General features: G+C 35.9%; 1 protein-coding gene across 2 annotated transcripts in view; it reads left to right on the top strand.

Moving 5' to 3' along the window:
• SREK1 (splicing regulatory glutamic acid and lysine rich protein 1) overlaps positions 1-14,351 on the top strand; it is a 32,766-nt gene extending 18,415 nt beyond the window's left edge. For both annotated transcript variants that reach the window (XM_083883076.1, XM_083883077.1), the window contains exons 8-12: positions 2,468-2,587; positions 4,834-5,349; positions 10,390-10,485; positions 10,937-11,072; positions 12,114-14,351. In XM_083883076.1, coding sequence (XP_083739202.1) covers positions 2,468-2,587; positions 4,834-5,349; positions 10,390-10,485; positions 10,937-11,072; positions 12,114-12,266 — 1,021 coding nt within the window. In that variant the 3' untranslated portion in view covers positions 12,267-14,351. The remainder of the gene's footprint in view (positions 1-2,467; positions 2,588-4,833; positions 5,350-10,389; positions 10,486-10,936; positions 11,073-12,113) is intronic.
• The last annotated feature ends 621 nt before the right edge of the window (positions 14,352-14,972 follow it).

The raw sequence follows: 14,972 nt of genomic DNA, 5'->3' as shown, positions 1-14,972 counted from the left end.
AGAGAAACCTGAGTTTTATGGATGGAGCATATAATTTACTGGTAACACCCTGAGCAGAGGCTGGCTCATTTTTGGTATAGAATTCTTGTTGTCCTCAACCTCTGAACATTGAGTTAATAAATGTAGTGTTGTTATTTACTGTTCTGTAAATGTGAGACTGTGTTTTTGAAAAGCATAAGGAAAAGGCTTCAGGGGCAGTTTCTCATTTTTCAGGTTTTGTTTGCTTTGCTAAATTTGTTCAGTTCTGAAACAGAAAATTATTAGATCATTCTTGAAGTATAACAATTGAGATTTTTCCTGAGAATGAAGCAGCCTTGTTCTGTGAGAATTTTAAGGGTTTCCCAAAATGGTCCAGATCCTTTCAATGTCAGAATTATATTCTGAGAACCTAGGTAAATCAATCTAAATATACTTGACTACATTAAGGATAAAAAAACAAAACCAAATTTGGAATGTTATTTGATTATTACAGAAACAGCTCTGATGCATCCTTTCATTCACGTCTTTAAACAAGGCTACTGAGATACTTCTAAATACAGAAAGTCTGGTCAGAGGGAGTTGCCATCAATTATACTACCAGATAAATATAGTACAAGGGCAGGCTTCAATTTTAAAATAGCAGGAAATCATTGCACATGTTTTCTAATGACTTCAAAATATTTTTAATGCAGGAAGGATTTGATCACTTCTTTATTGCTTGCTTCTCTGCTATGTCCCTAACTCAAGGCATAACTGAAAAACAAGCTGGTTTTTTGTAATAATGAAGTAATTTCAGTATTATCTTGTATTGGCACAAACCATATAGAATTTTAGAAGATAAGATTTTCTTTTTTTCAGATGTGAAAAACCTATTCTTCAAACAAATGTTAATTATTATATTTTATTATGTTTTGTTAAATTATTAAATATTGCTACTGTCAGTTTTGAGAACATGCTGAAAAACCAGTCTGACGTGTTGAGGCAGCTTCATCCATAAAAATAATCTATCCTTACTGCTTCCCTGTTTTACTGTTTTGTTTAACATAATTTTCATCTCTGTGACATAAAATTCATTGAAGGTTGTGCTTTGATTCAGTTATAATTAATTGGCCTTGCAGTTGATTAGTATTTCTCTGCTGATAGGGAGAACAAAGCTGTAGGTAAAAAAATGGCTTCCTCTCCTCTTGGTTTGTTATTACTGATGCCATTTGGGACTATGTAAAAACAGAGGCCAGACAAAATTAAGGCAATAAAAAGTGGTTATATTTATTGAATGGCCTTCAGGTACATTTAGAGCAGACAAAGACCCCCAGGGGCTACACCCAAAATGGATGATGGATCACGTGTTTTCACACTTATGAAAGTTTGATCCATTTGCATTTTGGGGGTTAATCTTCCAATTACAGCTTCAGGTAATGAAGTCTTTTCCCCCAAGTTTGCTTTCCCCCCAACCCACTTTTGTCTGTATTTCCCAGGGCCTGAGAAAGTAAGGTGTCCCTGATTCCCAGGCCTAGAAAGGAATTGTTTTGTCTGACCAAAATGGGAGAACAGTAGCTGACACTCTATGGAGTTAGACACTAAAGAATTGTAGGATTACAAATGTAAGAAAAATATAAAAGCTAAAATCCTAGGGCATCTTCACACTGTGTGTCTTGAACTGTGGAAGGTAGGTGTAGCTGTTACTTTTTGTACCTCAGAGTTTTTCAGGTTTTATTGAGTAATATACATGATCTTTCTGTCTGTGGTAAGTTAAACTTCTTGGTACCTCGTGGAGCAAAGTATCCAATGAAACTCAGTGTGCAAATTCAGCTTTTTATTTTTGCTTACCTGGGGAAAAGGGCCTTCCAAAAATAGGGAGTGTTTTTGAAAAAAAAATTCGAAGTGCTGTTTTCTTCATCAGTCTGCATAAGACTTTTTTTTTTTTTTAAATCAGAGTATCTGCACTTTAATTGCAACTGAAATCCATGCTAACAGATCAGTTTAGCTGGAAAGGTAACTTAACAAAAAGCTGCATAGCAGATCATCACAGTTTTTTATGAATTAAAATTACAAGGATGGAGAACAGAGCAAAAAGAGATTGTTGCAGCCAAAGTCATCTTTCTTTGATGACTAAGACTTCAGTAGGTGACTGAGCCTGGAAAGGAAATAAAATGTAATCGATTATTTTTACAATCTGCTAGAAATTGTCAGATTTTCTGCAGCGTCGTTTTCTAATGGCAATTGTTGTAAATTATATTAACTTACATTTTCTAGATTCATGGAGAATATTATGAAACACTGGTATAACTTAAATGGTCTCAAAGTAGAGCATGTCCACCTGGTGAAGCATAAAGTACCTGCCTATTTGCTGACAGTGTGTTATTAAGGTGTCATATAATATTTTGTGCTGACACAACACATATATACTGTTGTTTTTTTAGTTGACTTCATTTGTATGAAGTTTCAATATTGAAATAATATTATTATTATTATGACATTCTTCATTTAGAAGTAGATCTGGCAACAGATCTCTCTCAAGACACAAGGACAGACGCAGATCCAGGAGTCCCCTGAAAAAACGGTCCAGATCTACGGAAAGACGGAAATCGAGAAGTCGCTCTCGCTCTCGGTGAGTTCTGTTCACACAATGGTACTGTTTGCTCACAGTGCACAGGTTTTGAAAAAAATTAACAGACCTTTTAGGTGACCATAAAGGGTGGAGTCTCATCTGTGGGACAAAAGGACAGAAAATAAATTTTAATGTTGAGTATAGCGGTCTTGGCTAAGATAGAGTTAATTATTTTTCTTGTAGCCTCTGAGGTGCCTCCAGGGGTTAAATGATCACACTGAGGCACTTGAACTTTGATAGTCTCATCTTCATTTGTACTAACATGCAAGCTGACTGAAAAGAGTAATTTAGTCAGACTACTACCAATAGTTAAGGAATATCCTGTGTGTCTTGTGAACTCACAAAGAAATGGATGTTTGTTTGATGTGTATCTATTGAGAGGATTGAATTCGGACTGACCTTGATCCTGTACTGTGAGAACATGTTCTTGTGCATGACCTTTTATTTTCATCTTTGACTTTCTCATATGTTAAAACTGCAGGAACAAATGCATGTGTTGGTTGTATGGTATATATGTATTTCAGGATGTAATATGTATGTGTGTTTTATCTAGTTTGTTAGTTTTTATGTCTGATCATCTAACTATTTAACTGTGATATTTTAACAAGACCATAGCATAATTTTTTGAGGGATGAAGTAGTGAATAAGCTCAAACCAGAAGTGCCTGTGAAACTAACTTCATGAATAGAAGTATGGTATGTTCTTAGTTTCATTTCTGTAATTCCACTGATTTATTTAAAGGGAGATTTGTACTTTGGTTGTGCAGCTGCCTCTTGTTGTATGACAAGTTTTGTGGGAAAGAGAGCTGCAGATCTGTGGATCCATGTGGAAACAAAACTAAGCTGCTTAGCTAGCTGGATTTTTTGGGGGGATCCTTTTGATTCTCTGTTTCTGTTTTCTGGAGCTTCTTGAGACATAACTCACTGGAAGGGGGAAAGTCCAGTGAAACCTCTGTGATAAATTAACAAGAAGACATTCCTTGGGAGGCCGTAGGGCTGGTGTTGTGGGGACTGTGCGCTGTTTCATCTTCATGGTGTTACATTCCATTTCTGAGACTCCTAACAAAGCACTTGACAGAACCTGATGGGAATCAAAGTTGTCAGGTCATAGAGCACACAACAGTCTGATGTTTATTTGCAGTTGAGAAGAAGATACAGCCAAACACTTCTTCAGTGTGAGGAAAGTTTGAGTGCTTAGGATCTTCCATGTGTGAAGGAGTCTCTTAGAATCTGTAAAAGTCTAGAATAGATACCAATACCAGGTAACTTCTGTCAGTCTAGTTCTTCTTGACATAATAAGACCTGCTAATCAATTTCTCCTCTACCTCTTTCTCCTGTTTCTTTCTCTGAACAATTGTTCTTTCAATATGTGTCGGTGTACTGGAGAGGAAAGATGGAGTCTTGCATTTTCAAATAGTCCGATACAAAAATGTAATCTTTCAACCAAAGTTGTTAGCTAATTAGTTCTTGTTTGACATAATGACTTGAACATCAGATGGAATGTTCCTTGCTGTTTTTTTATGAACATGTATCATATTTCCTGTCCCAAAGAAGCTGTTTTTCTTTCTTCTGTTTTTACTGTATTAGCATTTTTCAGTAATTTTCAAACTTTACAGATGGTTGAGTTGTTTTGATGGAGTTTTGATCTTACATTTGCCTTCCAAGGGAATCCAATGACTTTTTGTCCATGTTTTCTTTTTATTTCTGTGTATTAAGTGTTGTTGGACTTCCAAGCAGTTCAAGGATATCGATGTGAGAGAAAACTAGAATATAAAGACTTTTGTCAGTCACCTGTCTTTATTCATTTGGCAGTGATTAATCTGAAGGCCATCTTATGTGGATACATTTTTAGTAAAGAGTGGATTTACGGATTGTAAAGTTTGTTTCACTCCTGACAAAATACAGAAAATTTATACATATATATATAATTGCGTAACTGTGAGGTGAAGTGGCACATTTTCTCCAAACATAGTAGCATCACTTGGAAGATAGTGGTTTCATTTGGTTCTGGCCTCCCTTTCTCCATTTTGATTTCCAGAATTTTCCTAGCTGTGTATATAGCTGTGTATTTCCTAGCTATAAATAGCTTTCCCTCATTGTGAACAGGGGTGAAAAGTTAAAATATTTAAGAATTACTATTTTTCAGCAGATATGCACACTTTATCTTGATTGTACTAAAAAGTTAGTTGTAATTTTAATTGGAAAGTTCAAAGATGAATTAATGGGTTTGTGTTTGGCTTTTCACAGGGACAAGAAAAGAGACAAAGAAAAGATCAAGGAAAAAGAAAAGGCCAAAGAAAAAGAGAAAGACAGAGACCGAGACAAGGAGAAGGATAGGGATCGAGACAAAGACAGGGAAAGAGAGCGAGATAAAGAGAGAAATAGGGAGAAGGACAAGGAGAGAGATAAAGAGCGAAGCAAAGATAGAGAGAGAGCCCGAGACAAAGACAGGGACAAGGAGAAAGATAGGGACAGGGAAAAGGAAAAAGATAAAGATAAGGAAAAAGACAAGGAAGAGGTAGATCAGAACAAAGAAAAAGAAGATACTGAGAAAGAAGGAGAGAAGGACAAAGAGAAGATTAAGGACAAGGAGGGAGATAAGGACAAAGGAGGGGACAAAGAAAAGGACAGAGACAAAGAAAAGGAGAAAGATGGGGAGAAGGAGCGAGAAAAAGAGAGAGATGATAAAAAGAAGAAAGATAAGAGATCCAGAACACCCCCAAGAAGCTATAGCTCTTCAAGAAGATCTCGTAGCTCCAGCAGGTTTGTTTAGAACTTTTCATGCTTGTTTTCTTTTTTGACTTGTCAGATCAGTGAGGCACCATCCTAATTTTTATGTATTGATATCACCATGTCTCTTACTAAATAAATTTGTATTATTTCTGTTTTGTAGATTTTCCTTTTAAGTAGCACCTGTTAAAAAAAGCTCTATATGATGCTGATAGAACAGAGTTTCTTGTTGGGCTGCTGGTGCTTGACTTTCACGTAACCTTATCATATAAAGGGCAGTAATCAGATGATTCTTGTGCCATTTCTGTATGTTACAGACAGCCAAAAGTTCTGACCAACATCACATGCATCATACTTTGCCCTGATGGAAGTTTGAGTCACTGTTACATAGTTCTTTCATTACTTACATGCTGCAGCATTTTGGTCTAGGTCTTGCAACCAGTTGTTTGCTAATACTTGCCTTTCTTTGGCTGGATGGCTGAACTGCAGGAAGCAAACATTTCACTTAGCTGGCTAGTCTTTCACAGGGTGAATGTATCTCAGTTGGAGAGACAGATACATTCTTTATCTGACTAGATGGCCAGGTGTAAGTTAAAAGTAACTTAACTCTGCTGATAGTAAGCAGGAAAACAATAAGGTAGCTGTTGGTCTTGGCTCTGAGGGGAGCTTAAGTGGCAGGAAGTATGAACAAATACATTCACAGCAGAAAGAGGCTGTGAGTTTACAATCAATTTCTGTAAGCAAACTCTAAAAGCATTGCAGCTAAGTTAAGTTTAGAAGCATTGGTGGATAAAGTCCTTTCTGTTACATTAGGAATCAGCAAGTTCAGTAATATTGTATCATATTTAAATATCAAATTATATCTGTAACCTTGAAATAATGAAAGGCTGAACAGATTGGACAAGTTCTACCTATTGTAATAATTTCACAAAAGCAGAATTCCTTTAGTTCTCAAAATTCATCAGTTCAAGGTTCATAGAAGGCAAAAAAGGGTATAATGGTTTCTGAACATTGTGTTTGTGTTACGAGGTTATGGGCAGAACATTGTTTCTTCCTTAAGCATATGCAGCTTCCTATTTAAATGAGTGGAAAGACCCACACAAATACTTCTATCAGCTTTGAGATGTTTTTTTTTCAGTCCATAGGCCTCGGAGTGTTGAATTGGGTAATTGAAGAAAAATATGTAAGGGTTTCACAATATGTAGCTTATATAGGAACCTTGGTGGAAAACCAGGTTCCTAGTGCCAAAAACAAGTAATTAGCTGGGTGGTACCAAAAGCTCATACTCAAATTATTTGCAATAATTTTGCTCCCCCCTTTAGGAATCTTACTAGTTAAAAAAGCACTATGGGAAGACTTCAGTGTCATTACTTGAGCAGAGAATTCTTGTAAAAATTAGTGCATTTTTTCTTGTGCAGTCAAGTACGAAACTGTTCTTTGGTATGATTCAGATATTGTAAAGCAAGGGCAGTGTTCTTTTGAAGCCAGAAGATGATAAAATACAGTTTTTGTTATGAATTTACAATTTTTCCTTCAGATATACCTATCTTCAGAGTATCAATGCAGAGGCCAGTACTGGTGAATGTCATTATCAGGGACTTAAACAGTGGGACAGAGTGCATCCTCTGTAGCTTTGGAAACAGCAGAGAACCAGCTGTTGGGGGAGGCTGATCTGCCATTTAGAGAAACCTCAGCAGATGGGAGAAATGGACTGATAGTCATCTCTTGGAGCTGAACAAAGAGAAAGACCAGGCCCTACACCCAGGCAGGATTAAAGCCTTTACCCCAGTATAGCATGGGGGCTCACTGGCTGGAGGGCAAGCTGGCAGGTCCTTGCAGCCAAGAAGGCCAGAAATATTATGAGTAGGTCAAGAAAGGTAATTCTTTCCTTCTTGTGGTGAGGACATGCTTAGAATCCTGTTCTGGGTTTCCAATTACAAGAGACATGCAGGTGTACTGGAGAGAGTCCAGGGAAGGGCCATGAAGCTGATAAAGGGCTTGGAGCTTCCTTCATGCAAAGGAACACTGAGGAATCTGGGATTGTTTAGCCTGGAAAAGAGAAGGCTGAGGAGCATCTTGCCAGTATATATGAGCCTGAGGAAGACAGAACCAGCAGAGGCCTTTGACAATTAAGAGGTGGCAGGCACATATTGACCTATGGAGAAAAAAAGGAGGTTTTTTCTAGTGTTGAAATTGTGGTTTTGCTGGGCAGATTGGAACCCATTACCTCAAGGGATTGTCTCCATCCAAAAATCTGACTGGATAGGGCCCTGAAAAACCTGCTCTGATTGACCCTCTTGTAAGGTGGAGAAGGGTTAGGTTGGACTAAGTGATCTTTGGAGGGTTGTTCCAACCCCAGTAATGTCATTGTTCTCTGAAAAGTAATTCTGAATAGGTTGGGTTACATTAGAGGTCTTCCTTTGGTGATGGACATTGCATGGTTGAAATGGTTGCAGACCATTCCAGTGAAGATTATTTAACAGATAGGCATTTTAGTTGCCTGAATTTCAGTACAGCAGTTGACTGCTGATCGTGCAAAATGTAAAATATAAATATAAATGTAAAATATTGGGCAAATAGTAATTTTTTTGAAGAACAGGTGAAGGTGGAATAGGACATACAGGACCTTCTAAGAACTAGATGGCAGCTGACCTTGCTTTGCTGACAGACTGCTCACAAGTACTGGAAATGAGATGGTTATTTGTGATTCCTGGCTGAAAAAAGAGACAGACCAAGGGCAGAGAAATCAGTTGGAAAAGGAGCTGTCTTACTCCTAGCTAGCAGAGCCAAAATCACCAGATTAAATGGAGAATGTTATTTCCATGTGTAATTAAGAGACACAGGATCGCTATCAAAATATTCAGAACTTGTTTTTCTTAAATTTTGCTGTGTTAATATTGTGTAAGAGATTTAGTGAAAGAGGTACACAAAAACCTTTTCATGTACAAATGTAATAGAGATGGGAACAAATGCAGTGAGACAGTTAAAATTCTTCAACTTGAAATAAGAAAAGCAGAAACAGCAAATTTAATGAGTAAGCAGTTTCTAGTTTGAACACAATTGCTGAAGCACTTAGTTTGCAGGTACATATGCTGGATGGCAAAAGTAACTGGGAATGTAGTGTAGAAATTAAGAGTGTAGCTGAAATGACAGCGCTGAGAGAGAATAATGAATTTCCAGTATCCTCAATTAAATAAAGGTAATGATCAATGTGGAGATGTTCAAAATAAAATATGTGTTAACTAGTGAACGGTTGATTAGTGACTGTGTTATTTACTCCACAATTTTGAATTTTATATTTTTATATTTTATATTTTTGTTTATCAAAGATAAAAGCTTGCTGAACAAAATACTTAAAAATCCTGTCCTGTGCAGCTTCAGGAGGTAACTGTCTTGGTTTTGATTAAAAGAAAGTTAAATTTCTTAGAAGTATCTGGTACAGTGCTGGAGTTTTCCTTTTTTTCCCATTTATTCTCCCGCCCTGGTGGTGTTGGGGGTATGGAGGTTGGAGGGCAAAAGGGTGAAAGCAGTCAGGGAATGAGCAAATGGCACTCACGGTTTAGCTGTCTGTGGTTAAACCATGACAGTCTTTTTTTGACTTCTTTTGTTTCCTCACCATTCCTTTCCTTGTTCAGTCTTGTCATGCTCTGCCAGGCTCTATTTTGAGAGTTGAGGAAAGAACACATTAGTAATTGAAACAAAATAATTATGGTAATTGTATTGGAAGGGGCAGAGAGGAATAAAGCCCAGGAGAAACAAGTGCTGCACTACACAATTGCTCACCCCTCACTGACTTTTGGCCAGTTGGGTCAGTCCTCCTGGCCATGCTCCCTCCCAGTGTCTTGTACCTGCTTGCTGGCAGAGCATGGGAAACAAAAGTCCTTCATTTAGGGGTAGGTAACAACTAAAACATCAGTGTATTATCAACATCATTCTCATACTGAATCCAAAACACAGCACCATTCTGGTTGTTAGAAACTTACCCTGGCCGAAGTCAGGACAGTCACAGTAGATAGTACTGTCAGAGTATCAATCCATATAGTGATACTGGCTATAATTTAATGTGTCCTTTTGTTACTTACCTAATAAGTATTGATTTCTTGGCTTTTTTAAATATTGAAGATTTAAATATTCACAAATTGCGAAAGCTGCTATCCGTAAGTACAGCTTTTGTGCTGTATCTAGAAGTAAATTCCCTCTTTTTCTTCAGTTCTTCCAATTTGCTTTTCCTGCTTCACAGAGAGCTTATAGGTAAAAAAAAAATCTTACTTTGACAGGTAGGTTCTGTATTTATGTTAAATGAAGTTGTACTGGCCCAGTTTTTGCTTTAATTTAATGCGTGCCTCAGTATAAATGACCAGTTATTTCATATTTTGTTGTATTCGAGATCAGACTCCATAATGGCACCTTCAGGAAACTCCATTTAGCTGTGTAAAACAGCTGTTTTCTAAAACACTTCAAGCTCTTCCATGTGTTACAGAATGATGACATTTTGTTTGCTAAGCAAGGACCACTAGAAAAACAAAAGATTTTATTTATTCTGACTTTGACAACAGCTTGGGCTTCATTTTGCACTGTTTTCTTCTAAACCAACTAATTCTAGCTCATATATTTAGGAATTAAATTGCAGTCAGGTTAAACTGAAGTTGATGTGATATTCAGTTTGTAATGTTATGTTTTGAAATTCATATTGCTCAAGTTGTACCTTTTGTGTTAATATGGCTCTTCAGTCAGGAAAATAACTGAATGAAACTCTTAACTGATACAGTATTACCAATGTGTTTGGTAATATTGGTAAATTCAATGTGTTTTCATTGTTACCAAGCATATAAGGATTTAAAAAAGGATTGTTTTGAAAGGGTGCCATCTTTGTTTTCCTTCTTTGGCCTTGCCTTTCCTACTAAACTGAAGCATACAAAAAATATTTTTAGTTTGTACAGTTCATATTTTTTTGGTAATACAGACTGTCAAATTCAGTGGATGTGTTAGATCATTGTAAGAGCTTTCTCTTTTTATCTCCTTTAAGTATATTATTTTTGAGTTTTGATGATGTTGAATTCCTTGGTCCTGTAGAGAAAGGCGTAAAAGGAAGAGCAGAAGTCCCTCCAAATCTCCTAAAACATCAAAAACGGCAAAAAGAAAGTCTTCACGAACTCCTTCTCCAAGAAGGTCAGTGTGACATAAACACAGAAGTTAATGATAAGTAAAGAAGAATTTATAGTAATTTTACCGTTTTACTGCTTTTGTGCTGATGATTTCTGTTAGTCAGCATGATTCTGTTTTAATTTAAAACTAACCCAAAACTTTAACTAATTTGAGCTCTGGTATTCTTTCAATTACATAGTTTCAAATCAATCAGCATTGCAAATTGCTGCAGATTTATAAAATCCCTTCACCTGATACAGATTAATTTGCCTTTTTCTTTGTAAATATAGTGTGTAGTGGTCATATGTGCTGTTTAGCTCTCTTCAGCAAAAAGAAACCATTGTCTTTGCAAAGGATTTTGTTAAATTTAAGAGGTTTTTGAAAGTTTTTTGGGGGGTTTAGTTTGCAGTCAAATGGTTTGACATTTGTTGTAGTTGGATCAAATCCTAATTTGAAAAAAAAAATTCTGAAACAGAAACAAGAAAGAAAAGAAAAGAGAAAGAGATACAAATAATGAAAGAAGAGAAAGAGAACGCTCCACTTCCAAGAAGAAAAGTAGTAAAGAAAAAGAGGGAAAGGAGAAATCTGAGAAAAGCACCACTACTTGGAAGGTAAGTTTGTGTGACCAAGTGATCAGCAGAATGAAGTGGTAGTGAAGCTATTATTGAAATTACTGAAGTTCTCTCTCTGCATTTTCTTTCTTTTACTCCTCCCTTCTTTTTCTCCTTTTCCTTACCATTTGAGTTTAGTATTTGCTGGTTGGGTTTAGTAGGCCAGTTAAAGTCTACATATTTGAACTTCAGTTGACCTGTAAGAGTTTGGGTGCTTAAGTTACAGTAACAGCTTGTTTCTCCTTTGTCTTGTCTCCGCTATGTTAGGACTTGCCTGGCAGACAGATCATTGACTAACCAGGGGTGTTCAGGGGTGGATTGACTGTCAAAATGAAAAGATTACTTTTTAAATAAACTCTCACTATGCAGTTCAAACACCCCCTCATTGAATTGGTCCTGGTCTGTATATTGGCTTCTATAGGAGTGAAGTTGAAGAGTTATGGAAGAATAGTATAAGATTTTCCCCTGCAAAATAGAAGGTAGTACAATTAAGAAAAGAAACATCTTCGAAATGTTTCATCTTAGAATTTGAATAGCAGCACACCTTTAAAGAGTAGTTGATTGTGCTCAGAATTATTCAGCTGTTAGAGAACAGCTGGTTTAGGTGACTGTTCAAATGCTTATTTATATAAATATCTTACCCAAGAACTCTCTTAAAATGCATCAGATACCTGATAAAAAATAAGAAAGAAAAAATTCAGTCCTGTTCTATTTTTAAAATGTTGGTGAAATCTTAATTTCTGGAGATGTTTCTCATACATTCCATGCTCCTGCTTGTTCTATAACTATATATGACTTTATTATAGTTGATAAAGACTGATCACTTTATGGCATAATTTCTTGGGTGATGGGTTGTTAAAACTGCCAGCTGAAAAAAAAGCTTATTTTTAAAAAAGGTGGGGGCAAAAAAGCTTGAATCTCTATTCTAAAATTTGCAGAGACAAGATATACATGTAAAAATTGAAACAATGAAATCTTGGAAGTCATAGCCTATAATGCTAAGAATATTATTTTGTTGTCAAATAATTTTATCTTTGGTAGGACAAAGATAACAATAAAGAAGATCAGAATTCAGAAACTGACAAGGAAGTAGACAATAGAGATACACAAAGGACAGATGAAGTCAAGCTACAACAGAATGGGAACTGTCAACCAAATGAAGAAAACCTCTCAATTAAAATGGAAGAGGTTTAAAGCAAAGAATGGACTTCTAATTCAACTAAGGAATGAAATCCAAAGCATTTTATTTCCCAGAATGAGGAAGAAAATGTCAAAGCAATCAACCTGAACGTGTTGATAGTACTAGTAGCTCCTCCAATTCTTGTGATAGCTTTGTTGTCTTCTTGCTGTAAAGCAAGAGAGCACAAATCAGTAGTTAATACCATGAAAAGGCAGATGCCATCAGAACTATTCATCTCTGAAAATCCATGCATTTCCATGATGGCTGTACTTGTAAAATGATTTATGTTAGGTTTTGCTATAAGCTGTTACAAATAACTAGGAACTGAAAGATGTAAACCTGTACTTCCCCAAAAAAGCTGAAGATATGCATTGAAGGTTGTTTAAAATACTGCTTGTTGATGACTTTTGTATTGTTTTGCCCTGTAGGTTAAAAAATCCACAAAACCTTTAATGTGTGCTGTTTGATGTGCTTGAAAATGGTGCATAAATATACACACTTTCTTTCCTTGTAAATGACAACTGTAGGGAAAGGGGGTTTAAGCATAAACACAGTTTTACTGTTCTTACGTTAAATACTCACAGATCAGTATGTTTTTCATTTGCTCACTGCTTGAGATTCTTAGACTTTATTATTTAAAATAATTTCTTACTAATATCCCTGAAATTAATATTTCTTTTTAAATATTTGAACAATGCATGCGCTTTTTTTGTTCCTGAAAGGAACATTGTCTTGTTATAGATATTAGGTTAGCTTATAGGGTTATTTTGGAGTTGTTTTGTTGTTTTCTTTGTCCTTAGAGAAGTGAGCACATCTATAAGATGATACCAGAACTTACAGCTTTGTTTTGCAATGTACTGCAGTGTGTCTGTTCAGCTGAAAATAGTACAGGTGCCATTAAGAAAGTAACTTTTTCCTTTTTGTTAAAAAAATATGGGAGCACAAGCAGAAGCTTTAGTGCCTTCTTAAAATGTGGTATTTTCTAGAAATGTATATGTGCTGTTACACATTTTCAGCTAAATCTTATATGATCTCTCTTGCTACTTTGCCACCACCATACTGTAGACAAATGCAAGTGACTTGCCAGAACGGTTGTTGGTTCACTTGTTAAAATAGTGAAGCTCCATTTTACTTTTATTTTTTATTCTTAGAAGAGATTTATAAATAAGAGAAAAAATGTAATTTGGGGACCACCACTGTACAACAGTAGTAGCTGAATACGAAGTGTGCTCTGATCACCTGCATCAAAGAAAGCCCTTAAGACATTTAATATATATTTGGATGGCCTTAATCGTTACCTCTGTTATCTGTTACCTGTTGGGCAATATAAGAGGAATGGCATGCAAAGAAATGGGGGATAAATAATTTGAGGAAGGAAGTTCTAATTTACACAGGGCTTACATAGTAGAGATTCTTTATTCATTTTTTGTGGAGAAAGCATGCAAGAAGAGAATGACAAAATGTGTTTTTGTCATGGCAAAACACGGCTTTTGTTCTCTGAAGTAATTTAATTGGTTACATGAGATTTCTGATTTAAGAGGTAATTATACCTAAAATCGCGTTGATTATTTTTACTACAATTTAATGCAATCAAATTACTTAATTGCCTTACCTCATGGGAAGTGTTATTTCTTTCAGTTAAAATAAAAAACTACATGTATTGGCTGTTCGCTTTCTACTTGTTTTACTTTTCCTCTGCAAAGTTAATTTTTTCAATGGAAGAGAGGCATATTACTGGGGATAAAAACTTTGCCCATCTCCTAAGTTAATGAAATACAATTTGATTGTGAAGCTGCTTAATCACTCCTTGTTTTCTGTAAGATACAATGTTCTTGCCACTGTGTACATTTAAGACAACAGAAAATGCTTTACCATGTAAAGTATAGAACAGCCATTTTTGTGATGTTTAAGCCACATGCTGTTGGCTATCACATTCTGATAAAAGAATAACAAATCTGTATGCTTACAGGAAGACTGTGAAAGATTGTGTCTTGCAACAACAGCTGTCTTATTTATGATGTGTAAGTAGCATAGAGCAAAGAGATTGTTTGTATACTTGTTATCTTTGGTACCATTTCACTAATAAAATAAGTATTTTAGAGGGATGTTTCTGCTGGTACATACTTATTAAAGGAATATTTTTAGACCGTCTGGTCTTATTCATAGAGCTTTTTTTTATTTGGAATAATGATATTAGTGAAAACATACATGTATTATTCATGTTTTCTTTGAAAAGCTAAATTTCTCTGGTTGGAAGAAGTAGAATTTTTTCAGTGTATTATGTTTTAGATGGTATTTGGTGTATGTTTGGTTTCTTGAGTTTTGCTGTCCTCAAATAGCATAGCTCTGTGATGTATCAGTTATAAAATATGGGGGTTTGGTTGGTTGGTTTTTTATTAAAGAAAAAAAAAACCAAAGCAACCAGCCACCAAACACACACATTTCCTCCCTTCTTCAAATCATATTTTCTTGCAAATACTATATTTTGTTCTGTAAATACTGTGCAGATTGGTGAGGAAGTTATAATCTCTCCCTTTTTATCAAGTGTTCCTAAAAAGCCACTCCTGGAGAGCTTTACTCTATAAAATGCTTATCTCTGCAGAGGGTAGCTCACTTACAAACTGGTAGCATAGCATGGTAATGAAGTTCCAGCCTGCTCCTACAGGACTGAGTGCATCATCCACTGAATGTGTGCATCTTCCATGGAAATCCATTGCCTT

The sequence above is a fragment of the Zosterops lateralis genome (genome assembly GCF_965231275.1).
Source record: "Zosterops lateralis genome assembly, chromosome: Z".
Classification (NCBI taxonomy): Eukaryota; Metazoa; Chordata; class Aves; order Passeriformes; family Zosteropidae; genus Zosterops; species Zosterops lateralis.
Note: the sequence above shows the minus strand (reverse complement) of the source record. Positions and strands in the feature narration are given on the sequence as shown.